At 38.7% G+C, this 27,917-nt stretch overlaps 1 protein-coding gene across 23 annotated transcripts in view; it reads left to right on the top strand.

The window, feature by feature from the left end:
- Positions 1-27,917, top strand: part of ASB15 (ankyrin repeat and SOCS box containing 15) — a 57,359-nt gene that overhangs the window by 5,916 nt on the left and 23,526 nt on the right. For 5 of the 23 annotated variants that reach the window (XM_043966073.1, XM_043966075.1, XM_043966072.1 and 2 more), the window contains exons 1-4: positions 8,210-8,455; positions 15,341-15,381; positions 16,259-16,307; positions 25,551-25,659. In XM_043966073.1, coding sequence (XP_043822008.1) covers positions 16,289-16,307; positions 25,551-25,659 — 128 coding nt within the window. In that variant the 5' untranslated portion in view covers positions 8,210-8,455; positions 15,341-15,381; positions 16,259-16,288. Of the gene's footprint in view, positions 1-8,209; positions 8,456-8,829; positions 9,006-11,989; positions 12,032-15,340; positions 15,382-16,191; positions 16,308-17,433; positions 17,626-17,743; positions 17,861-18,404; positions 18,462-25,550; positions 25,660-27,917 lie in introns of those variants that run through there. The other 18 variants (XM_043966055.1, XM_043966060.1, XM_043966059.1 and 15 more) reach the window with 18 other exon arrangements.

The raw sequence follows: 27,917 nt of genomic DNA, 5'->3' as shown, positions 1-27,917 counted from the left end.
ATGCATATACACACATATGCATACACATACAAAACACACATATGTAATACATACAAATACACATACATATGTGTGAAACCCCTTTCAGTTTTTCCAGTTTAAATATTCTCTTCTCTATCCAACAGCATGTTCTCAAAGAATAAAAGATATTTTTCTTCTAGGACTCTGTTGACACAATTAGCAAAAGTAGAAATTCTTTCAATCCAGCTTTTGTCAGATTTACTGTAATTACATCTGTATCCTGGCCTTTTTGCATTTTACTGTAATTTTCTTTTATTGGTAAAACGATGGAATTGGGCTGAATGAACCCTAAAATCTCTTCTAGCTCCTATATCCTATTTTTTGAGCACCTAGTATGTGCACAGCACTTTTCTAGAGAATGCAAAAAAAACCCCCAAAACATCTATAGATTATAAATAAAAACATTAATAAAAGCCACGGGCTACATACATGCATACGTACATATGTACAACCACTAAAACAATTCATCCACTTGTGGACAAAAACTGAGAACGATTTGGCTGCTTCTGACAAGGAAACATCAAAAAAAAAAAAAAAAGCAGAGGGTCAGCACTGAACTTAGGTCTACTTTGGACTGTATGGATTCCTACCTGAATTACCCTTGGGATCTATTAATATTTCAGCCTAAAACTACTTCATAGTTTGTATGTAAATTGTTAACCTGTAAATTAAGGGAACAATCAATATAGGAGAAAATAAGGTCTTTAATCGGGACAAAGGAACTATAGATCATGGTATCGCAAAACAAGAAGCTAGGAATACCCAAAGATGGGAACCAAGGACAGGGTTTTTATGGGGTAACAGAAAAGGGAACTTAATGTAAATGAACCTTTAACAAAAGAAACCATAGAACTGCTCCAGAGTTAAGTATAGATGCTACAGTGGATAGAGTACTTGGCCAAGTGTGAGGAAGACTCATCTTCTTGAGTTCAAATTTGGCCTCAGAAACTTTGATCCTGAGCAAGTCACTTAACCTTGGGTATCTCAGTTTCCTCATCTGTAAAATGTGCTAGAGAAGGAAATGGCAAACCCCTCCAGGATCTTTGTCAAGAAAATCCCAAATGGGGTCACAAAGACTCACGATTGAACAACAATATTTGGGGAGGGAAGTGAGTAGATAGAGTGCTGGTCCTGGAGTCAGAAGGACCTGAGTTCAAATCTAGTCTCAGAAACTTATTGTAGGAGGCAGCTAGGTGGCACAGTGGATAAAGCACTGGCCCTGGATTCAAGAAGACCCGAGTTCAAATCTGGCCTCAGATATTTGACACTCACTAGCTGTGTGACCCTGGGCAAGTCACTTAACCCTCACAGCCCTGCAAAACAAACAAAAGAAACATTAACTATGTGACCCTGGGCAAGTCTGTTTGCCTCAGTTTTTTCATCTGTAAAATGAGCTGTAGAAGGAAATGTCAAATCACTCCAGTATCTTTGCCAAGAAAACTGTTGTGGGGTTAGGATCAAAGTTTAAACTGGCCAGTTAAACTAAAGGACATAGGTCTGGGGTAACTCTCCCTGAGCAGCTCAAGTCAAGGACAAACACACCTTGAGAAGCAAGAGAGTTTTAAAAGACTATTAGACATGACTGCTGCCCGAGTGGCACCAGGGAGACAGAGATGGCTCCAGAGATTGGAGCAGCTGCCCCTCTCCTGACTTCTCCCAGCCCATCCCCAATAAGGGCCCAGGTGATCACCCCATCAACCATCTATAAAAGCTATGGCCTGGAACAGGAGATAGCTATCTCAGAGAATGTCTCTGTGCTATCTCTCCTGGAGATCTCCTTTCTTTAGTGCTTCAATTAAAAAAATATACATTTTATTCTAACTTGATTTATGTGCAAGACAGTGTAATTCCTTAAAGAGGAGTACCTAAGGAACCCCACAACCAACCAATTTCCCCCATGAGAAAACAGTAACTTAAAACTGGGAGAAGTTTCTGGATCTGTGATTTCATAGGTATAGTGAGCACCCGCCTTGAGGAAACTACTTCTATCCCAGTAGCACACCTTCTTTGCAAGTTAATAGAGAGTTACCCAAAGAACTAAAAAGTTAAGTGATTTGTGTAGAGTCACACAGCCAGTCTGAATCTGATGTGGGACTTCTTGGATCTGAGACTTCCTCTCTGTCTACTGGGTAACACTGCCCTTCAAACTCAAAATAATCGGCATTTAAGATATTTTTTTTTTAGCAGAAGCACTAGTGCAAAAATGGCACATCAACTTTCCCCACTTACTAATGAAGATGAATAGGAGAGGTTAAAAAAAACATAAAGTTTTTATGTTATAAAAAAACTTTATAAACATAAAGTTCTTATGTCAGTTTGAAGAATGCTAATGAAAATATTTTAATTTTATATAAGGGCTAGTGTTAATTTTTTTTCACAAATTTTTATCAGTTATGTTTAAATTTAATATTATTTTTAGAAATTTAGCTCCAGGTCATACTAACATTTGAAAATCACTTTACATGTATGTTTATTATTGCTTGGCAGCTACTTCTCTAGAGCCTCTTATTCTAACATTACCTGTTAAAGCATGAAATTCAGTATGAACCAGGGTATCCCAGGAGAGATTATTATTGAAGTATCACATCATGGATGCTGAGACTATGGAATGAGCCATGGCTTGTCAGTCAAATACAAGGAAACCTGAGTTCTAGTCCATTGACTAACTTTTAGACATCAGGCAAGTAATTTAATTCAATTCAACACTTTTTTTAAAGCTCCCAATGGGTGCTGAGTGCTGTGCTAAGCACAAGAACACCAAGACGTGGGTGAAACAGTCCCACCCCTCAGGGATTTCCATTCCACTGGAATGGACCTCAGCTATCTCATCAGTTAGACAAACAAAACAACATGGGAGGTGGTAGAATTAGATAATGTTGAAAGTCCTTCTTAGATCTAAGACAATCTTACTGTGAATTCCCAATTTATTTCATCCTTTTTATAAAATTAAGACCTCTTGTGGAAAGTAATATGTGGCTGTTTATACATGTACTAAGGATTCGAAATGATTATTTTCTACCTTAAACTATAGTCAAAGATACATCTTGGATATAATGGGTTCACACTCTTTCACACTGGTGTTTAAAGTTGTCACTTTGGGGGCAGCTAGGTGGCACAGTGGATAAAGCATTGGCCCTGAATTCAGGAGGACCCGAGTTCAAATCCAGTCTCAGATACTTGACACTAGCTGTGTGACCCTGGGCAAGTCACTTAACCCTCATTACCCCACAAAAAAAAGAAAGAAAGAAAGAAAGTTAAGTCACTTAACATCTGTTTGTCTCATTTTCCTTATTTCTAAAATGGGAATAGCAATAGCACCTATCTCCCAGGGTCATTGTGAGGATCAAATAAGACAATAATATTGGTAAAATGTCTAGCATATCCTGAGTTCAAATCCGGCCTCAGACACTTGACAATTACTAGCTGTGTGACCCTGGGCAAGTCACTTAACCCTCACTGCCCTGCAAAAAAGAAAAGAAAAGAAAAAAAAGAAAGAAAGAAAGAAAAAAAGAAAAAATGACTAGCACATTGTTTGGCACAAGTAGGCACTCTATAAATGCTTGTTCCACTTCCCTTTTCCTTTTTCCCAATCCACTGATCTGAGAAAGGGTTATCCACAAACTGTCACACATGTAATGTATAATAATAGGATGCCCCATCTTGTGAAAACAAAAATTAAAAATTTATTTTTCAAATTTACAAAAGTAAAAAAAAATTAAGTTATGCTTTCAAATTATTTTTGTAGGTTTGCGGCATTTATCATTCTGAAGTTGTTACAACTTAAAACTTCACTAAGACTTTTTGTGGGGATGCCCTATTTATTGCTAAGAATGAGATACAGCATGATATAGTGGATAGAGAACTGGCCTCAGAGGCAGAAAGACCTGCATTCAAGTCCTGCCTCTGAGACATAGTAGCTGCACTACCCTGGGCAAGACATTTAACTTCGAATACCTCAGGAAACACTCTGTGACTATAATTTGCAAGGCATATGTTGATCTTCATTAGTAAAGGGACTTTCTCATTGGGATCTTTTCCCTATGAAAGCACAGGAATACCATAAAAAGGGAGGGCCATTAACCTTTCTAAAAACTTTGGAGAGGTTTACTGAGCAGACAGCCTTTAATGTTAAGCTGAATTAAAAAACAAACAAACAACCCAACTCCCATTCCTATGAAATGCACTCTAAGAGACTTACTTTCATGTACTGTATTTGCCCTGATTCAGTTCTTGGTCAATGCTGCAGTTAAAGCCAAAACATTGCATGGACTAATTAGCCAGGTTTTCCTATACTGCTTCGAAGAATAGAAAATCATTATTGATCCGTGATTTCAAATGGCTTTGAAGTCACAGCATTTTAGAGTTGGAAGAGACCTCAGCAGCAAACAATCCATACTGGACAATGACTCTACTACAGTATACCTGTCAAGTGCATTTCAAACTCTGTGATACCTCTAAACATTAGGGAGCTTTTCCTTACGTCAAGCCTAAAGTTGTTTGTTGCTGACTGTTCTTCCCATCATTCTTTTTTCTGGCTTCTTTCTGTCTATTCCTTCCTCTACATGACAGCCCTTCAAATATCTGAAGCTATCATGTCCTGCTCTGTCTTCTCTTCTGCAGGTTAAGTTGTTAGCTGACAGTAACTAGCAGCTGACACTTATATAGTACTTTAAGATTTACAAAGTGTTTTACATATATTATCTCAAATCTGGTCATTACAACAACACCTTCAAGTTTGGTACCCTGGGCAGTATGATCCCCATTTTACAGATCAGGACACCAAGGCTCAGAAAGGTTGTCTGGGATCACAGAGCTAAAGAGTTGCTAAGCTGAGCTTCAAATACAGCTCTGACTCTAAGTCAATGCTCTGACACAGTGGCAGAGGTAGGAATCATAACTAGATTATAAATGACACCAAGACTGGAACTTTTCCACTATAACAAATTGTCTAGGTAGGGCAGGTGAGTAACAACAACAATAACAGTAGCATTTATATAGTGCTTTATATAATGCATAAAGGAAAGGGGAGGTAATGTTGCATCAGCAAAATTGTTCAGTCGTTTTTCAGTCCTCTCCAATACTTCATGACTTCATTTGGGGTTTTCTTGGCAAAGATACTGGAGTGATTTGCTATTTCTTTCTCCAGCTCATTTTACAGATGAGGAAACAGAGGCAAATTGAGTTAAATGACTTGCCCAGGGTAACACACTTAGTAAGTGTCTGAGTCCAGATTTGAACTCTGGTCTCCCTGACTCTAGGTCTAGTACTCTATCAACTATGCCACCTAGCTACCCTGCATTAGCAAAGGGAATGCTGAAAAACTCAGATCATATGTTGATCATTTTTATGATTTGCAAAGCACTTTATAAATATTATCTTATTTGATTCTCACAACAACTCTGAGTGGTAAGTGCTTTTATTGTCTCCATTTTTACAGAGGAGAAAACTGAGGCAGAGTGATGTGATGAAGATCACTCAGCTAGCAATATCTGAGGCAGGTAGAATTGAGTGGAGAGAGTCAGTATAGACATGATAGCACCCAGATGTCGATCAGAATAGAAATAGGCCTCAAAACCATTGCGTATGAGGATCAGTTGTAGGAACTTAAGATATTTAGCCTGGAGATTAGGAGACATAGGATGGAAAGTAAGATAGCTGTCTTCAAGGAAATATTTGAAGGACTGTTGTGTGGAATAAGGTGTAGGCCTGTTCCACTTAGCCCCAGAAGACAAAATTAAGAGCAATGCATGGACCCTATGGAAGGATATATCTTCTGTACTTGATACAGAGAAACACTTCCTCGAAAGTTAGTTATCCCAGGGGCAGCTAGGTGGTGCAGTGGATAAAGCACCAGCCCCGGATTCAGGAGGACCTGAGTTCAAGTCTGGCTTCAGACACATGACACTTATTAGCTGTGTGACCCTGGGCAAGTCACTTAATCCTCATTGCCCCACAAAAACAAAACAAAAACAAAAAAAAAAAGGAAAGTCAGTTATCCCAAATAGAAAGGGATGCCTCCAGAAGTATTTTCTCCCTCTCGAGAAGACTTCAAACCAAGGTTGGGTGACTGTTTATCAAGGGTATTACTAGGGGGATGCTTGTTCAGGTGGAGTCCCTTCCCACTCTGAGATTCATGAATAATTTCTGAGACCACTCTACAGAGCTAGACCCTGGCTAAAGGACAGTCCAGGACAAGAAGTTTGATCTACTTTTGCCACCTAGTGGTAGAACTGGGCAATAATTGTACTGTCTACCTGGAAGAGGGGCCTCTAATGACAAGTACAGATGTACTGGCTTTATGTCAATTCGCATTGTGCAAATTTGACATTACTTCAATAATTCTGAAAGAAATATGAATGAAGGTTCCGAATGAGGATGTGATTGAGCTGCTAGCTTGCAGAAGAAGAAAGGGAAGCTTCAGACTCTGAGGCTGAACCAAAAAGGTTCACAGTGAAAAAGTTGTCAGAAGCATTTCATCATCCAAGTGATTTTTTTTCTTTGATTGCAAAGATGGATCCAAATACTTCAAGACTTTTAAAATTGCGAAGACTAGTTGGGGATAATATTGCTTGCTATAATCATCTATAGGGAGGGAAAAAAGAGCCACTGTCCCAACATCTCTCCATAGCTTCATAAAAAAAAGTTGTACAGCCAACCACCAGTAATGTTGGCTGGATGCAGTGGGTGGGGAAGGAGCAACACACTGTACAGTATTGTGCCTACTTTATTATTAACTTTACCTTTCATTTCATAATTTTGTTCATTATGGTATGACATTTAATAATGTTTGCATTTTAGTATATTTTATGACTTATATAAAGGTATTATTTTGTGTATGATTTTGTTAAATAGTTTAAGTGGAATGGATGGGTAGGGGTAAATTCTTATTACATAAAAATCGATTTACATACAGATCTCTGCAACAGTCCACTTAATTAAAGTGAGAACTGTCTGAATAGGTAAAACAGCAGAGTAACACAATAGTGGGTACTAAAGAATTCTCACAATGATGCTTAGTTTCTTGCTCAACAGCTTGAAAGCCCCATGTCTTTAATAGGAGTTAAAAGGTGCTCATTTTAAAAAAAAGTGCTCATTCTCTGACTGAAAAGTTCCTTCTCTGCCCTAAAGAATTTAGGGAGCTGTCAATTTCACAATTGTTGACCTTCTAGTCATCTCAATTGTTGTTATACAGATGTTTCAGTTGTTTCTGACTTTTCATGACGCCATTTGGCAAAGATACCTTGACAAAGGCTGAGCAGAATATCCTCTTGCCATCCCCAATCTCCATTCTACAGTGGAGCTATATTTTGCTTTAAATCAGTAATGTCAAATTCAGGTAGAAATGGGGGCCACTAATCTGTACATAAGGTTCTCTGGCATATTGACTCAGTTCTATGTTTTGTTGCATTTTTCTTTATCTTGTTAAATATTTCCCAATTACATTTTGATCTGGTTGGGAACTCACTTAGGATTTGGGGGGCTGCATGCTGCCCAGCATGTTTGACACCTCTAAGCAACAGTCAGCAGATGCATTTTATAATTTATTTTATTGATTTAAATTTACTTTATCTTTTTTTTTTTAATCTAACATAGATTTCTAGATATTTCTCCCCACCCCTCCCTCCCCCTGCCAGAATTGAAGTCTTCCTCATAACAAAGAAAAAACAGCTCAGTCAAAGCAACATTAAACAGAGCAGTTGTCTCAGATGTTCCCATGGTCATAAGTGTCTGAGGCTGGATTTGTATTTAGGTCTTCCCAACTCCAGGCCTGGCACTCTATCCTGTAAAGAATTAATTGTGATTTGAAGTTTCTATGACCCTATCTTTGCCTAAAGTTAGAATCCCCAGTGCGCGCCCTGGCCGGCCTTAGGTACCGTCCCTTCTGCGTCGCCACCGTGGGGCTACAGCTATCCATGTAGCTCATGTCTTATTGCGAACCCATTGGGCAGGTCACGGGCGACATATCCATGTAGCTCACGTCTTATCGCAAAGGCAGGGTAGGCGTGGCCCACCTGCGGGCAGATCCAAAGAGGGGCCAAGCGACAGAGCGGAAGTGCAGCAGTGCGGCAGTGCGATGTAGCTCATGTCATATCGAGAACGGATTGGGCAGGGTGCTCACGTCATCACCAGGCGCCGAGGCCAGATTACCAGGATGAGAAGCCTGGTAAGGATAGTCAGGTGACCTTCGGCATGGGGAATCTGGGAAGCTGGCAATTCTACAGCCGCTTGTTAATTCTGTCAATCAGGGCTGCCAGCCAATTAGCTTGGGGTTGTGTGAGTGTGGCAACACTGTTTCCTGTGAGAGAGGGGGTTACTGAGAGAGAGAAGGGAAGAGAGATTAACTTTGGAGTGAGTGGTGGAGGGAGCTAGACGAGGGAGCTAGACACTGGAGCGCTGTACAGCGGATTTTCTTGAAATTGATTTCTGGTTGATGGTGAGTTGTGGGTTGTATCTTTTTCCTTCCCTTATTCCCTTTTTTCTTTATCCCTAGTTCTATTAACCTTATTTGTATTTTAAATTTGTTCCCATTAATAAACTCTGTTTTGTTAAAGAGGATGTTAATCTCCTTTCTTACCCCAATTTTACTGGGAGCCGACTAATTAACGCTCTTCAATTAATATTTTGTCCTTACAATCCACTGTGCTACCTAGCTACCCATCTTGCTCTTATACATGTCTGCAAGCCCTTATTCTCACACTGGGTGGTGTGTTCCTAGCTATTAGACTCTATCTCCAGTATCTGTGTCCTAGGGGGAAAAATGATTATTTAAAACTTCTCCATCACAACTTGGTCTGATGTTCTTTTTAGGTCTTTGTTGGAGTAGTTGTTGGGGAGAGCTAAGCTATACTGCTTCCTCCTATTCTACATCTTTGCTGGTGTCCCCTTCAAACATGAGCTCAAGTGATTGTCAACACTATGATGTTACACCTGTTCTTTTCCTCTCTCACCAGCTCCAAAGGCTTGCTGGTGTTTATATTCTCCAGGTAAAGAGTGAGAATAAATAGTACTTTCCTTTAAATGTAGTAAGCATTGATCCCACATTTCTTAGGTGCATATACTTCCATCTCAGGCCAGTAGATTTTTTCCATACCAAGTTTAGAGTTCTCTCTTGGCCCCACTATCCAAAATCAGCACAGAATGTTTTCATATCCATGAATACGGCCTTAAGTAGTACCAAATTATGCTTTATCTTATGCTTCATGTTGGATCGGCTATAATCCAAACAGTACCCAATTGCATAATCTCAGTTTCTGCCATATTGGTCTTTGCTGGCTAAAAAAATGCATGCTAAAGTCATTTTTGGCAAGCGTTACCACCCATTCCTAGATAGCAGTTTCTATCTTAATGCTTTTCAAAATGTTAGTCATCAATACTTGGAACTTATCAGTAACAGCCCACTTTAAGGCCAAGTTTTGGGGTTTTTTTGTTCTTTGGGGGTTTTTTTGGTGAGGCAATAGGGGTTAAGTGACTTGCCCAGGGTCACACAGCTAGTAAGTATCAAGTGTCTGAGACCGGATTTGAACTCAGGTACTCCTGACTCCAGGGCTGGTGCTCTATCCACTGCACCACCTAGCTGCCCCAAGGCCAAGTTTTGTTATCCTCCAGGACATATCAGGGCACTGATCTTTCAGGGAGGGAACATAGCTGTTTCTAAAGCAACAGCTTCTTCTGGGACCTAGCTCCAACAATTATATTTATTATAATGAATCATCATTTTCCCTTTCTGTTGGCACATTCCTATCTATATGCACATATGATCATATATCACTGAATCAAAAAAAGAAAAAAATAATCTTTCAAGGACTCCTAGAATCATTGAGTTGGAAGAGACCTTAGACTTCCCCTAATCAAACTCATATATAAAAAAGGAATCCAAATTCCAGGCTAAATTCTTCCCACTCAGTTTTGTGCCCAGCTTATAACTTCAGAACTTGTCTAAATTATATATGTTGATGTACTGCAGTGAGTTGCTTATCTAGCTGTATAATCTAGCTGTATATTATATGCATTTTTCATCCACTTTATTTTTCCAATGTGGATGTTAGGTAAACCAATCTGTTTTGAGTTGTGAATGTCACTAGAGAGGCTTTGTAGAATTCCTAGGCATAATGTAATGTCATTTGCAAATAGGAGCATTGGGAGGACCAACTATAAGGAACCCCTCCAACATGGACTCTATTCCAGGTCTCTTTCACGAGAGTGTTGGATACCTTTAGCAAGTATACATAGTGCTGTTATAGGCCTTACTTGATATAATGATCAGATTGTTGTCAAACAATGATATCTTTGTTATATGTTTTAAGGAAACTTGAATAATTTTGCATATGCACAGAAGATTCCTTATTAAAATATAGATTGTAAGCCTTGTTCTACTGAATCAAATCATTTTTGTCACTAATAAACAATAAGTACAGTGGAATCTTGTTTTCACTACCTCTTTTAGTTAATTGTATAATGGTAAAGATGTGTACTAAAATAGAATATAACTTGTGAAACTGTTCCTTACTCATCAAGAATATCCTTGATTAATGTTTTACATAATTGCACATCTATAACCTATATCTGATTTCTTACCACCTCAGGGAAAGGGGAGGGGAGGGAGGAAGGGAAGGAGAGATAAAATCTGGAACTCAAAACTTTAAATAAAAATGTTTATTATTTTAAAAAGAATATCCTTGATCTGTATGAATATTAGTCTCATAAGAATTTTTATAAAGATGGGAAAGTGGCCATATTGGTAAGGAATTGTTGATATTTTCTTGGTTTCCTTTTTGTGATAATAATAAGGTATGTGTCTGTGTGTGTGTATATGTTTTCCTGTCGGAGTCATGGGTTCAAGCCTTTTATGGGCTAAAATTCTAGCTAGTCTGTCTAAAATATCTAATGAGTGGTTGCCAATAAATTATAAGCTTTAGCAAGAGTTTAGACTTTTAAGCATTTATTAAGGAGAATAAAAATTTGGTGAAGAGAGAGAGAAAGGCCTAGATCCATCTATCTATCAAAGGGAGAGCGCATTTTTAGCTCCACTCTCCACCAGAGTCCTGACAAAAAGAGAGTGGTAGAGCCAGCCTCACCCCTTCTTCCTCCTGAGTGGGATGGGAAGTACACCCACCGACCCCTGTAATAGAGACTCGAGGAGAAAGGAGGCCAAAGCACTGATTTTATTTCTTTTGAAATAAAGGTGTACCACACTCACTGGGACAACCAGGAGGTGTGACACACTGAGATTAGGAAACCAAGCAGTTTTTATACTCTTTACGGACATCTAATTTAAGCAAAATGCGGTAATTGGGTTAATACTATATGTTCAACAATAAATCTCTCTCCTGGGATGTTCAGCGATAAGTCTCTCTCCTGGGTCGGAGTGCCCCAACCTCAGGGGTTCAGCCATAGGTTATTTTGCAAAATTTCCTGTTTCAGCAACAATTTATCATATCTACAGAATGTCTCGGTGCAGACCCTATGAAGCAATTTTTAAGTTGATATGCCTATATTTAGAAAGGGGGATAGTAGCTTCCCGTTATTGCCTCTCTCTAGAGAAAAAACAGAGAGAGAGATAAATAGGGGGCTTTAAGGAGCTTTAAGACCTCAAGATCAAATCACTAGGCCAAAGGGGGGGCACTTTCTATCTCAGTGGAGGGTCATATCCCTATGTTCCTCTCACTCTGACAAGCAAACGTCACCTCCTGACACTAAAGAAAAGCCACATGGCTTGCCCTCAGATGCCTTCTCCTCATGGTGGAGCTTTCTGACAATAAGTCTCCAGCAGGTGGCATCATTCCAATCATTATAAGCCTTTGACGGGGGTTGAGGATTGGAGATGATTAGTAATTGACACATCGGCACCACCTTAGGGTGAATATTGTGTGCGATATATTATTTGGGATAGCTCAGTATTTAAAGCAGAAAACCACAAAGAAATCAAATAAAGTTTCTGCAAGAATAAAGTACTTTTTCAACCTTTCAGCCTTGACATGTCATAACTTGTTCCAGGCCTAAACAGAGCAAGGTGAGTACAGCTGAGTCCTTGGACCCTGGGAGACCAACCAAGCATTGTCTCTGGAAACTCTTGCTGCTTCAGTGACCAAGGCCCGAATATGGGGAAGGGGACCTCAGTCAGAGGGGGGACAGAGAGCCCTCTGGGCTCACCATTGGTATCTTCCTCTCCTTCAAAATACTTTGAGAATTGGTACCCCAATTCTCTAAAACTTGGGTCACCTCAAACACAGATCTCATCTGTGTCCTTGGTCTGATCCGGCTGCATTTCCCATTTTATTATTGTGGGTACTCTCTCCCGTACAAAGTATAGCTCATCTGCACTTTCTGCAGATTTTTGTCCACAATCCCATATATCCTATATATCCTTCATAGAGGATCTACTTAGCATTCCAGAGGCATTACTCTAGGTTGCTGGACATTTCATAAGTAGTGGTGTGACACGTGAGCTGTCCATCTGTTATCTCTCACTCTTTCTGCATTATTAGCTCATGTCCTTTCTCAAGCATATATATGTACTGGACACTAATTTTATGCCACTTATTGTAGTTGAGTCATCACTGGTAATAGACTGTAGCCTATTTTTATTCACTGTGAGTCTCTGCTGGGTCATATACAATTTTGATTCATCAAAGACTATTTCTGCATGGTTTGTAGCTGTATAATATTATATTACCAGTAGAATATTGGTGTGAAGATGGTGTGTGTGTGTGTGTGTGTGTGTGTAAGCAGCCTTGGAATTGTTAAAAGCATTACATGGTTTCCCAAATGCAACTTAGCCTGCTCTCTTTCTCCTATTAAATTCTGGGCCCATTCATTGTTCACCCCTATAAAGAATTAATTGTGGGGGCAACTAGGTGGTGTAGTGGATAAAACGCCAGTCCTGGATACAGGAGGATCTGAGTTCAAATCCAGCCTCAAACACTTGACACTTAGTAGCTGTGTGACCCTGGGCAAGTCACTTACCCCTCATTGCCCTGCAAATAAACAAACAAACAAACAAATAAATAAATAATTTAAATAAATAAATAGAATAAAATAATAAATAAATAAATAATTGTTATTTGAGGTTTTTATGACCCCATCTTTTGGCTAGAATTTAAAAACACCCTGGTGTGTCCACTGGCCTGGGGCTCAGGTGCTGCGCCTCTGCAACAGCATGGTGCTCCACCCACTGGTTGTAGCCGTTGCCATGGGCCTGGCAAAATTATAATGACTGGAAGCCCAGTGAGGCCAGTCATGTGACTGTCAGTCAGGGCTGCCAGCCAATTGGCTTGGGACTCTGTGTGGTCATCCTGGGGTCTGCTAGGAAGGAGAAGGGAAGAGTTTAGACATTCTAGCTTGAAGCCTGAAAGGGACAGGATGCAGACATGTGTTCTCAGCTGATCCCTGGGCAGTGGTATTATTTAGGTTGTATCGTTTCCCTTCCCCCATTTTTTTCATTTCCTTTAATTCTGCTGACCTTGCTTGTGTTTTTAAGTTCGTTCTTGTTAATAAACCCTGTTCTGTTTTTGAAGGAGGCTGTTGGTCTCCTTCCTTGCTCCAATATTGCAGCAAGCTGCCTAGCTAACACTCCCCAATTAAAATTTGGCCCTTACACTCCCAATTTCTATCCAAGATATACAGAACACTGATAAACCACTTTGATAGTGTGGTAAAATAATGGAATTTGGCAGACACCCAGGGGTCCAACTTGATTGACTTAGTAGTTCCACATTCACACCCAGCCCCTCAGAGCCTTAATCTTTGTAAAATAAGGAAAGTAAAATTGATGGTACCTTCCTTGGAGAGCTGTTCTGAAAATCAAATGAGATGATGTATATAAAGTACTTTGTAAATTCAAAGTATTTATATAAATGTGAACTGTTTTCCCACCTCCATATCTTTGATCATGATGTTCCCTATGCCTGGAAAAAAAATCTTCTTCCACATTTTTTATTCTTACCCATGACAACAAAATCTAGGGTCAATGCTCCCTCTTCCATGAAGACTTCATCAATTCTCTAGTGTGTCTTTTGATGTGCCATTACCTTTTGTTCTGTACTTCTCACATGTTTATCTTTTTTCTGATGTACCATGTATAATCACTCCCCTCCCCTACTCAAGTGCAAGTTCCATGTGATCAGGGCCCATGTCCTATTTCTCTCTTAATTCCCCAGAGCCCAACACAGTGCTATCAACATGTTAAGCATTTAATAAGAGTTTTGTAAATTTGAAATGTTTGATGATGAAGAAGGAAAGAATTAAAGAACTGCACTTAGAACACATAAAAAATACTATTTCAAATAATAGGCAATCAACTTTTAGTACTTATTTTCCCTAATACAGGCCAAAAAGAAACAGCTTTGAAAAGGTTCAGTTGTATACATGGATCCATAATAGGTTATTAAAGGAAAATAGAATATTTTGAGATATATCCCTCACCTTTGAGGTTGACATCAAGAACAACAATGATGCCCTCAGTGTCACTCAGGAGGCAGACCACTAGGACTAGATGACACATGGGTCTGCCCCAATATGGCATTTTCCCATACTGTCCTTCAAACAAAATAGACTTTTTGCTAACTCTCAGAGCACTCCATAAAACCACAAAAGTAAACTAAAAGAGCCAAGCAACTTCAAGACAGAAGTCCTCCAACTGTGCATTCTGCATTAAGTCCTATCAGCTGTACCTTGCCTCTAGATTTAATTTTTAGTGCTACTTAGTTCCAACATTCCTTAATAATGGAGCCTGGGTGTGCCCTTGCTCTGTTGGCATCAGAAGTTTGTCATTATTAAAGTGAGGATCTCCTCCCCCTATACTTAAACAGCTGCTGTGTGATAAACTGAAGGTAGGTTGGCAGTAGAGACACTCAGAGGATACTAAAATACACCACTAGGAAGGTGGGTTTTTTTTTTTTTTTACATAGTTAATGACTAGTGAGAAGGGGGAAAAGCAATAAGCATATCATACAAAGTAGTTATCATAGATAGATAGAAGATAGATAGATAGAGATGGGTGGATGGATGGATGGATGGGTAGATGGATGACATAGAGCTAGTGTTGAAGGTGGAATTAGAATCAAAGGTTTTCCTGTCTCCAGGTCTAATACTTTTGCCACTTCACAGCTGCTTTAAAAAAAAGTTTAATGCCTTCACAGAGCAGTCACTGCCTAAGAAAACCTCACAGAACTTGGAAGCCTATGAAGTAAGGTCATTTAGCCACAGCTGGGAAAGATTTTTCTGGGAGTCATGAGTTTAAAGAAAGACTCTTTGCCAATTTTTTCATGCACTCATAATTCTCTCTCTCTCTCTCTCTCTCTCTCTCTCTCTTTTTTTGCAGGGCAATGGGGGTTCAGTGACTTGCCCAGGGTCACAGAGCTAGTAAGTGTCAAGTGTCTGAGGCTGGATTTGAACTCAGGTCCTCCTGAATCCAAGGCCAGTGCTTTATCCACTGTGCCACCTAGCTGCCCCCTTACCTGGGGATTCTTTTTGTTTGTTTGTTTGTTTGTTTTTGTGAGGCAATTGGGATTAAGCGACTTGCCCAGGGTCTCACAGCTAGTAAGTGTCAAGTGTCTGAGGCCAGATTTGAACTCAGGTCTTCCTGAATCCAGGGCTGATGCTCTATCCACTGAGCCACCTAGCTGCCCCTTACCTGGGGATTCTTGAACAGACCAGCTATTACAGACCATTACATAATGTCTTCCTCTACCTAGTTGGATTGGAAGTTGTTACTCACCAGACAAAACTGAGTCACCAAATTTCACTGAATTCAGAAAATAACAAGGCTGGTATTATATTAATACCCGACATGTCTTAAAAAATGAAGCATCAGCTTTGTGACATAATATGAAAAATATGCGTTTGAGTTTTGTGTCATTAAGATAGGCACTGAATCGTAAATTAGTCCCACTGGGCCATTTTGTGTCCCCTCACACAATAATACAAAGCTATTTAAATGACTGCATGTTGTTCCTTTGGTTTGGCACAGCCGTCACAGCTCAGCTGGCAGCTCATTTGTTTTGTTACTGATAGCTGTCTGAACCAATCAGGACACAAATAATCTTCTTCTACCATAGCAGTCTCATGTTCCTTTTGATGAGATTCTAGAGAAGTCATGGGCAATACTTTCCTCTATGCTGGAGCCTGCTTATGTTTCAGTTGTGCAAGGTCAGGTCTTAATTTAACCACCAACTGGATACTTAAATTTAGATACATGGAGGGACATATTGGCTCATGGGGCACTGTTTCTTTTGGTTAGGAAGTCAGGTCCCTGGATACAAATGACAAGATGATGATGATTCCAAAAGGTGAGAATATGACATACTTGATCTGTACCTTGTTCACTAGCTTAATGGGGAAGTAGTTTCAAATTGGAAATGTCCTCTAACAAATCGTGTACAGACTCAGGTGGCTCTTCCTGAATCTTTAGGTGGGATCACCTTAAGGCTTGAATGCCTAGGAGCTGTTCAATTATAGAATGAAGGCAGAACTGGTTGGTTTGTTTTGAAAACACCAACCTAGAAGAGCACTTCTCAATGGTATAATTAAGCATGTCCCAGAGATTTTTAAGGGTAACAAATCTGTGACAGATACAATTTTTAATCAGGAAGTTGTTTTCTTCCTAGTGATTTGTGGTTATTTCAGAGTTTGGATAATATTAACAGCATGTGGAGGATAGATAGATGAAAGAGAGAGAGAGAGAGAGAGAGAGAGAGAGAGAGAGAGAGAGAGATACACAAATATGCATACTATGTATACATTTTTGTATATTTGAAGGAAAAAAGTTTTTAATCACTGTTAGAAATTTCATTGTGTGCTGTTGAACTCTGTAGCTGATTCCTGCATTCTGAGGACTGGAACTACCTATAGACCATTTTATGCGAACCTGATAAATGAAACTCTTCATTTTTAAATGAAAACAAAGCAAATATTTTCTTTAGAGAGAGACGTGCAGTATTATTTCTGTAAATATCCAGTTCTCCTAGTATATTTGTGACATATACAGCTTTTCAGGAACAAAGAAAGATAGTAGAAAACCTCTGAGTAGAAACATTTTCTCTTGCCCCTACTGCCAATGTCCTTGTAGCCAAATTGTGGACATCTATGTCCTTGGCCAAGAATGGACCAAAGGGGGTTTATAGCTTCTTTTCCTTAATACTAGAACAGATGTTCCTGGCTATATGCTGTCTTTGCACTCCTGACAATTTCTAGTTATGTAAATTAATACTTGTCAATCAAATCATGTTTTTAATACACTCACTATTTAAGAACAGCTTTTGGGACATCTTTTCATAAGGTGAGTAACTGTCCTACACTGTAAGTACAGGTTTTTGTAAGTATATGAGTTTTCTTCAAAGTGGGTGCTAGCCTGTGTTACTAAATTGTTGCTTCAGTGTTCTCATTTGCCCTCCTCTGTCTATTCTTTCCTCTTAGCCTGTCTAGACTCCCCCAGGGAATCAGAGTGCATGTAAGGATAAGGTTTCTTCTGATTCTGTACACCCAGCAGTCGTCTTATTTTTCTCTCATGATCCTATTTGGCTTTGGCATCAGAAAGAGTACATGAAATTCCACTGTTCAAAAGGAGGAACTAGGATTAACCTGACTCAATATAACAGTACATACCTGGTTAGTTTTTTATTCATTTACAATTTAGAGAAGACTGTAGTACTAGAAATGAAAATGAATTTTCTAGAAGCCACATGAATGACCTGGAGAGTACCAGTGTTGATTTCTTCTTTTATAGGACCACGTGAATTTTCAGGACGTGTCTAAAGGGATATTAAAAAATGGCTTGTCCCATACCCTTTTGTTTGCCTTAGCCTAAAAGTGCAATATCTTCTCCTTCTGAATCTCTGCAAAGGTACTTCTACTTTTAAGGAAGGAACACATCAGTTCAATGACGGTGCTTTCTTATACGAGGAACTAGACAGCCCTAGAAGGGAAAATGTTATTGAAACTGTCTGAAAATATCTAGGGCAAGATTGGAAGTTAGGTCTTACTGACAATGGATCCAGCAATCTGAGTACTATGTCACCTAGCTGCCACAGAGTCAAGAAGACCTGGTCTTGAGTCCTGCCTTTCAGACATACTACTTCTCTTTTGGCCTGGTGTAACAGGGCTTTGTGTTGCTTAGGGTGCTCTGGGGTGTGATCAGGGTCAAATTACTAAACTTCTCAGTGCCCCAGAAAACTCTCTAAACAAGTTGCTGATCTACATTGATGGAATAATATTCCTCACGGGGAGTTTTGTACCCAGATAAAATCACAGGCCCAAGTTTTTATTAAAAGCAAACACATAAGTGGACAAAAATTATATTAAAACTTTTTTCTAATATGATAATTATTTTTAAATAGAAACAAAATCATTAATACTTATAATCAATCATTTTGCTCTTCCTCCCTTAGGGTTTTCTATCTGACTTCCAGGAGCTTGACTAAATCAAAGGCCTTATCAGCTCAAAGGTAAAAACTATTCATCCCAAGCTTCCAGGGTCACCTCAGAATTTAACCTGGCTAGTCAATTAGAGACACCTCATGTTTGCACTTTGCTGTTCAGAGATTCAGGAACAGATTCAGTTTTGTGAAAAATTGTGACATTTGTTGTCATTCATTTTATGCTCTCATATCCCCAAGTTAAAACCAACTATTCCCATTCCTACCCCATGTGCATTCCACCATGGCCTTACTGGGCACTAGCTATCAGTTAATAAGATTTCATACTTCCTAAGAGAATTGGCATCTTAATTGAGACTCTTAATGATTAGAAAAGCCTTCAAGACCCAAAGGAAAGGCTTATTACTGGTGGGATTTCAGCCACATGACAGGTAGGAATGAAGAGAGAAACTTTAGGGCCTCTGCTTTCTGTCATGAAGGTACCTACCTGTTCTTAACACCAGCCCTGCCCGAGACTGTCCCAGCTTTGATATTCCTGAGGGAGAGGGGTAAACAGTAAACCAATTTAGACACACTCAGAATTTCTAAAAGTAGCTAACCAATTTAAGTGAATAGAAGATGTACTAGGTGCTATACAGATTTTTTTTTTTTTTTGGTGAGGCAGTGGGGGTTAAGTGACTTGCCCAGGGTCACACAGCCAGTAAGTGTTAATTGTCTGAGGCCGAATTTGAACTCAGGGCCTCCTGACTCTATCCACTGCACCATCTAGCTGCCCCATGCTATACAGATTTAATCAGGAAAGATTTGGGTCTTGCCTTGTGAGAGATAACATGTTTGAAACATTTTACTGTGAAGAATTTTATAGCTTTTTCACTTTTCCTCAGTATCAAGGAGATATTAAGACAGATTTAAAGCCATTTAGGGAGTCTGATGAACAGAAATGTTATGTGCTCTTAATCACTCATACATAATGCCTTGGAACACAGTCTACCTCCTCCTGACCACTTCAGTCAGGCACCAGCTGGAATGTAGATCCTTTTTTTGGACAGTTATGTTGAAGCTTTGCTCTGAGACACAAAAGGAAGGGTTGAAGGCTACCCTAGGACACCCCAGAGCACCCTAAGCAACACAAAGCCCTGTTACACCAGGCCAAAAGAGAAGATTTATGTGTCCCTGGAAGATGTTTTTTTTATTTTTGGAAGTTATTGCTGACAAGAGCTGTCTGTTAAAAGCAAGAGCTGTATGTGTTTTCCTTTAAAGGCAATAGATGGTAGGGGATTTTCCTGAGACTTTTGGATTAGAATTTTAAAACAAAGGTGTTCTCTGCTTCATCTATACTCCAAAGAACACTGCTGGATGCTTAATTAATACCTAGAGTCCTGGATGATGTTTGTTTTGTGTGAATAAATTCACTATCTGAGCTATCTAGCTCTTAGAGAAATGCACAAATCTGTCTTTATCTAAAAGAATCTCATTCCCTGATGTTGACTTTTCTTTTCCTAAATATGTGAACTCAGAGTCTTAGCTATCTTTTTGGTAAGATGGGATAAATGAACAAATATTGCTATTGAATAACATGATCTAGTACTTAGAACTCCTTGGATGAAAATAATAACTGGCATCTAAATAGTGGTTTAAAGTTTTCAAATGTGCATCATATTGCTGGAGCATCACAATTTCCCCACAACTTAGACAATACGGTTGCTGTTAATGTTGTTATTATTTTTTGTTGTTCAGTTGTTTCAGTTGTATCCAACTCTTTGTGACCCCATTTGGAGTTTTCTTGGCAGATGCTTGAGTGGTTTGCCATTTCCTTCTCTAGCTCATTTTATAGATGAGGAAACTGAGGCAAACACGGTTAAGTGATTTGTCCAGGGTCTCATAACTAGTCTGAGGCCAGATTTGAACTCAGGAAGATGAGTCTTCCTGACTCCTGGTCTGGCACTCTATCCACTGAGCCACCTAGCTAGCCATATGATAATAATAATAATTATTAGTATTATTAGTATTAGTATTAGGATCCCAATTTTACAGATGGGCTGAGGAGTAAATGTCACATAGCTAGTAAGTTTTAAAAGTGGGATTCAAATCTAGGTTTTCCTGACTCCAAGTATAGCACTCCACCCACTATATCCCTTTGTGCCTCAAGACTACTAAAGACCAAAGATGATTATTCTAATTTTATGGTAAGCCAATTCATCATAAATCCATTAAGAAAAGAATAGAAATCATCTCTCTCTGTGAAGTTAGTGGGATTGTCTAGAACATAGGTGTCGGGGCAGCTAGATGGCACAGTGGATAGAGCACCAGCCCTGGAGTCAGGAGTACCTGAGTTCAAATCCGGCCTCAGACACTTAACACTTACTAGCTGTGTGACCCTAGGCAAGTCACTTAACCCCAACTGCCTCACTAAAAAAAAAACAAAAAACATAGGTGTCATATACATGGGCCATATGTACCCCCAAATGCAGCCTGAACTAGACTAAAATGTAGTTCCTATCTGATTTTAATGTTTTGATGCATCAATTTAAAGTAAACAAACAAATATATGAGTATATATATATAAACATTAATGATTTTCTAAGTCTCTATGTGGCCTGCAGGGATCCTTATGTACAATTTAGAGGCTCCTATTTCTACTTGAAATTGACACCACTGATATAAAACACCACAAAATGCTAACTTACAACTTGGAGCCTAGATTAATTCTTTTTATTTTGTATGAATCAGTTTACTGTCCAAGTAGTTTAAGGACTATTAGGAATGAGTTTGACACTGGGACCCTGATAATCAGGTTCCACATTGGGCCAAAATGAGGCACTTGTAAGTTAACAAAAGGAGGTGTACTTTGTCCTAACATAGCAAGGATTTCTGACAAAGGAATGGTAGCACTTACCATCTGTAGCTGAGACTTTCTTTATCTTCTTATGAAACGCATCTGTTCAGCAATGTCCAGGGTGGCTGAAGGTCCTCTTCTCCTGTGAACAGCATCTTTAATGCCCCTTAGATGACCAGGAAGCCATATTAACACAACCAGAGGCCACCAGGAAGCTGTGTCAAGAGGCACAGCTTGGGTCTTCCTCCACCCCTGGGCCAGTCAAGTTATCGTTTTGTGGCTTTTTTCTAATCCATATAGGGACAGGGGAAACCCTGGTGGATACTGGTCCTATCACAGGTACCTTAGACTTAATGGATTGGAAGGACTTCAAGAAGGTGTTTGCTCCATGCTAGGGCAAGGGCAAGACTTAGGTAAACTCAATTGACTGTCCCCATATGGGATATGGACTTAATAATTGTCATTATTTCATCTCCTTATTCCTTTCATCCTTTTGTGTCCAAATGTGTGTCTAACATATGTACGCTACGGCTGGTTAAAGTCTCAGCATACACTATGCACACAGCTTCCTATCCAATTCAGGATTCCTCCAGAAAATGTGAGGGCAACTTGTAGAGGGTGTGGGGTTCATTTAAGAAACAACTTTACCCTGTATTATTCTCCAATTTGGAGACACGAGCAAACCTCTAGGCATTATTATAAACAACATTTTTGAGGTTTCCCACAGCCCAACCCTTTTCTCCAGTGAGATTCCACACGGAGAAAGCTCATCCAGTGAGAGCCCAAGGTCTACTCAGGACTAGATTTAAACCTGTGATTTAAATAGGTTAAAGGCCCTGTATCCCATTACTAATCCCCTGGGCCATCCAATCCCCCTATCACCACAGCAATATTAGTTATAATGGCAACTTGCAATACCACAGGTTTATGTTCATCAGCTAATTGTGCCACCTGAAAACACTGGTGCTTGTCAGTCAGTCATTCAGTCCATATTTTCCCAGTGTCTGTGAATAGCCATTTGCTAGGTGCTCTGGGGATGAGGGAGGAAGAGGGATAAGCAATATAGAAGAAAGACTAGATGGGTCTACTCTTCCAGGGTGAGGGTTACAAAACATAGACATGAACACACCTTACTAAATGAGTGCAAGTCCCAATACAGTGGAAACAGCATAGGACATAATGGTAGAAGGGAATCATAGTAAATTTATGAGCAATAAAGGAGCAGCAGGGAAAATTAGGGAAGATTTCATGGGGGAGATAGGTTTGTTTTTTTGTTTTTTTAGTGAGGCAAATGGGGTTAAGTGACTTGTCACACAGCTAGTAAGTGTTAGGTGTCTGAGGCCGGATTTGAACTCAGGTACTCCTGACTCCAGGGCCAGTGCTCTATCCACTGTGCCACCTAGCTGCCCTGAGATAGGTTTTTTAAAATAATTTTTATTGATAACTTTTGTTTTTATGTTACTTTCATTTCCAAATATATTTTACCCTGCTTTCCAACCCTAAGAACTACCCCCCCAAAAAAGAGACAAGTGGAGGTGGGAGGAGTGGGGAGTAAACAGTTAGTTTAGTTAAAATTAGCCTGCACATCCACCAAATCTGCCAGTATATGCAATATACCCATAATCCCCTGCATCTGGAAAGAGGGCAGGGAGATATATTTTCTTATCTCTTCTCTGGACCCAAGTTTGGTCATTATAATTATACAGCATTCAGTTTGAGGGTTCTTGTGGTTTTTCCCATTTTTATAGTTGTAGTCATTGTGTTGTTCTCATTGTTTACTTAACTCTATATCAGTTCATGTAATTCCTCCCATGCATCTTTATTTTCTTCAGTTATAATTTCTTATTGTACAGTAATATACCTTTGCATTCACATACCACAATTTGTATAGTCAGCAGGAGGTGTTTGTTAAGAAAGGATTGATGATGATAATTATGTAAATGTGGTAAATATGTGGAGGGCATTGTGGGTAAGAAAAAGTAATGTGAAGAAGGATGGAAGTGTGAATGAGAAAGCCATGATTTGGGAGTGGCAAACACACATGGTTAGAGTGGAAAGTCCGAGCTGGGTTGAAATGACATATCTTAAAAATAAACCAGAGGTTTTAGTTGTATTTGAGAATATATTTTCTAGTGCCTAGAATAGTGGTTGGCAAATGATAGATGCTGAATAAATACTTGCTTGCTTGTGAATATAATTAGTACCATCTAAGAGAGATCACCCCTGCATAGGTAAAAGCTAATTTAGAGCAGTGATAGTAATGCTTCCTGGCTGAATGTCCATGAAATAGTATCAATGAATTGCACTTCAAAACCTAATATTGTCCTACCTGGCTGTAGGTCTGGGTGTGACTGAAAAGATAATGTGTGGTCCCACTGAACTTTTACATTGTCTGCCTTCTGATAAGTGGCAATGGTGGGTGAGAGGCCATGCCTCTTTTTTCATGACAACCTTTCTTAAACATAACCAGACCAACTCTGCTTTGCTAAATGCTAAATTAGTCCGTCAGCTGCTGTTTCCCATGACTATGTCTTGTTACTTAGAAATGTCCTTCATGTTGTTATCGTTCAGTTGTTCGGTTGTATCCAATTCTTTGTGACCCTGTGGACCACAGCATGCCAACATAGTTCACGGGGTTTTCTTGGCAAAGATACAAGAGTGGTTTACCATTTCCTTCTCCAGTGGATTAAAGTAAACAGAGGTTAAGCTACTTGTCCAGGGTCACACATCTAGGAAGTATCTGAGGTCAGATCTGAATTCAGGTCTTCTTGACTCCAGGCCCAGAGCTCTATTCAGTAAACCATCAGCTGCCTCTGTTCTTCACATACCCATTAGCATATTTTAATAGCTTTATTAATGACATTTTGTGCCATTTCCTGATCTATTCCAATATCCACTAAACTTACTTTAGTAACAAAGAAAAATGGTTAAAACTGACAAAATAGTCATGTCTGAAAGTATATACAACATTTGCATATCTGTAGCTTTCCACATCTTTAATGAAAGAAGAGAGTATATAACATTATCTGTTTTTAAGGACCAAGATTGGTCATGATCATAACAAATAATCTGAATTCAGCAGCCTTTTAGTGTGTCCTTCCTTCCTTCCTTCCTTTTTTTTTTTTTTAACATTTTTGCAATCATGTAAGCTTCTGGCAATTAGGAATTGTTTCATTCTTTGTACTTTTAACCCTAACATCTAGCACATAGTAGATACTCAGTAAATACTAGTTGATTGATTAAAACATACTATTTGTCCAGTTCTGCTCATTTTGGGGCATCATTTCTTACAATTTCTCTGATTTCCTCATATTCATCATTTCTAATGGCACAATAATATTCCAGTATATTCATATTACCAGGACAGATAGGTGGCACAATAGATAGAGTACCAGGCCTGAAGTCAAGAAGACCTGATGTCAAATCTGGCCCCAAACACTTACTAGCTGTGTGACTTTGGGTAAGTCACTTAACCCTGTTTGCCTCAGTTTCCTTATGTGTAAAACAAACTGGAGAAGGAAATGGCAAACCATTCTGGTATCTTTGCTTATAAAACCCCAAATGGGGTCACAAAGAATCAGACACAACTGAAACAACTGAACAACATATTAATATGTCACAATTTCTTCAGCCATTTCCCAATCAGTGTGTACTAACTTTGTTTCTAATTGTTTGCTGCTACAAAAAATTTTTCTGTAAGCATTTTTAAGCAGCCTTGAGTATGAGCTTTATATAAAAACTGTCTTCAGAGTATAGCTTTTATTTTATATATGTAATAATAACTAGCATTTATAGAGTGATTTAAGGTTTACAAAGAACTTTATAAATTTAATCATTATAACAACACTGTGAGGTAGGTGGTATTATTGTACAAATGAGGAAACTGAGGCTGTGGTTAGGTGACTTGCCTAGGGCCAGTTAGTGTCTGAAGCAGGATTTGAACTCAGATCTTCCAGACCCCAAATCCAGCAAGTATCCATTGACCCAACAGCTGCCCCTTGTGTATTTATCTATGTACATATATATTAAAATTATTCAGAGAAGGAATACGGATATAAATAATACATAATACAATATGTCTAGCAATGGATTGTACAGAGAAGTTATTTAACAAATGTTGAATGAATGAATGAATGTTATTTTAAATATTTCAGTTTTGACATGTGATTTGACATACTAAAATTTTTGTCTGTTACAAGGGTTGGATTTTTTTTCAAGCTAGTTATATCATTTCTTTCATTTGAGCTATCACATTATTACAAATGGTGCCCTGGGCCAAGTACTGACTTTTGCAAAATTGCTTCTTTTAATGTTACACCAAGACATGGAGGAAAATGGTAACTTTGATGAGGACCATCTTACAGATTATGAAATTCAGCTTAGCATTCAAGAATCTATTGAAGCCAACAAGCAAGAGCTTTATCCTGAAAGGTAAGAGTCAAAAGAATTAAATGCAGAAGATATAATTTTGATAATATAATTCTTTAAAAAATTAAACTGGGGGTGGCTAGGTGGCACAGTGGATAAAGCACTGGCCTTGGATTCAGGAGTACCTGAGTTCAAATCCAGCCTCAGACATTTGACACTTACTAGCTGTGTGACCCTGGGCAAGTCACTTAACCCCCATTGCCCCGCAAAAAAAAAAAAAATGAAACTGAAGAACTTCCCTTTACTCCTTATCCATGAAAACCCTTCCAATACAGTTGTTAGATATATTTTTTCTTTTTTTTTTCTTTTTTTTGGCAGGGCAATTGGGGTTAAGGACTTGCCCAGGGTCACACACCTAGTAAGTATTCAGTATCTGAGTTCAGATTTGAACTCAGGTCCTCCTGAATCCAGGGCCGGTGCTCTATCCACTGCACCACCTAGCTGCCCCCAGTTGTTAGATATTTTCACTCATGACCTGATAGAGACTGGGAGTGGCATATTGTTAAATTATGTTTATTATTTTTCAATGAACAAAAATCAATTTTCTCTCCCTTCCACACATACTTCTCCCCAATTAGAAATTAGAAAAAGAAAAAAAAACACTTTATAACAAATAAACATGGTTAAACAAAACAAATTCCTACACTGTCCAGATCCAAAAAAATATAAGGGGCTATATATTTTAAATATTCTAATTCAATTCTTAAAAAATTTCCTTAAACTCATTAAATCCACGAATCGCATTTTTCTATAAATACAAGAATTTTCTAAATGAACTGCCCAAATATGCATTGCTATTTCTTTTTTTTTTTTTTTTTTTTTTTTAGTGAGGCAATTGGGGTTAAGTGACTTGCCCAGGGTCACACAGCTAGTAAGTGTTAAGTGTCTGAGGCCAGATTTGAACTCAGGTACTCCTGACTCCAGGGCCAGTGCTCTATCCACTGTGCCACCTAGCTGCCCCGCTATTTCTTTTTAAAATCACAAAATCTAATTGCACATGTATCAGATTACTCACTGCCTGCGGGGGGAGGCGGGGGAGGATGGTAGGGAGGGAAGGAGGAATAGAATTTGGAACTCAAAACTTTAAATAGAAATGTTTATTTTTATTTTAAAAATAAAATAAAATCACATGAAATCAAGATATGGAGTCAAGTGGGAAATAATACACTCATATTTTACATAGGTGACCAATTTTTAAATAGCATTGAAGATAATTTTGTAGTCTCATGCCCGTTCTGACATTGATTAATATAACCCGGCACAATCCATATACTTGTCAGCTTCTTGGTATCTTTTCCCCATCTATAAAATTGAGAGACTCACAGAATAATTTTAACTTATTGGTTAAATGAGTAGATTTGTTATTAGCCTTTCTCAAAATATATAAAATGCCATATAAAGTACCACATAAATTTATCACAGTATTTATCATTAACTGCTGTTTAAGTGATATAATCAAATAAAAGCATGGTAAGTGTTAAAACTTGATGTCATATTTGAAATAGTTTAAACAATTTTCACTCTTGCTCATTACAAAATTTTCTACTATATGGCAAAATCTCCTACAACATTTAGAATCTTTTGATTTAGAAACTTGAGGCACTATTTTGTATACTTAAGATAGTGGTCGTGCCTAACATTTATGTAACATCTTAAGGTTTCCTAAAGACTTTATACATTACCTTATTTTGTTCTTCCAGCATCCCTGAAAGATTGGTTCTATAGGTTTTCTTATCCCTATTTTACAGATGAGGAAACTGAAGCGAAGGCTAATTACATGATATAGCTAATGAGCATGAGAGGGAAGATTCAAACCCAAGTCTCTTCTGACCCAATTCCAATATGCTTTTTACTCTATCACAATGACTCTCCTGCAAGGACAGCTGACATTTATATGGTGCTATGAGCTTTACAAAGTACATCCATTATTTCATTAACTAAGCTATAACATGATTGCATTGAACAGTTTAGACATATCTGAAAATATATTTTTCTCTTTCTGGTTTGTTGCTACACAAATGGCATTCATGATCCTTACTCCTATAAGATGTTTCTTTTCAATAGAGTCAATGAAACTTTTATAAAATGTATGATTTCCATTGAAAGAGAAGAAACAGGAGGGGCCAAGAGAGCATAGATTATGACATTTTGGCAAAAGCTATTGATAAAGACAAAAGCAGCTAGGTGGTACAGAGTGCTGGACCTGGAGTCAGGAAGACCTGAGTTCAAACCTGGCCTTAGACACTTAGTATCTGTGTGAT

This window comes from Dromiciops gliroides, chromosome 5 (assembly GCF_019393635.1).
Source record: "Dromiciops gliroides isolate mDroGli1 chromosome 5, mDroGli1.pri, whole genome shotgun sequence".
NCBI lineage: Eukaryota > Metazoa > Chordata > Mammalia > Microbiotheria > Microbiotheriidae > Dromiciops > Dromiciops gliroides.
This window is presented reverse-complemented; position numbering and strand designations above follow the sequence as displayed.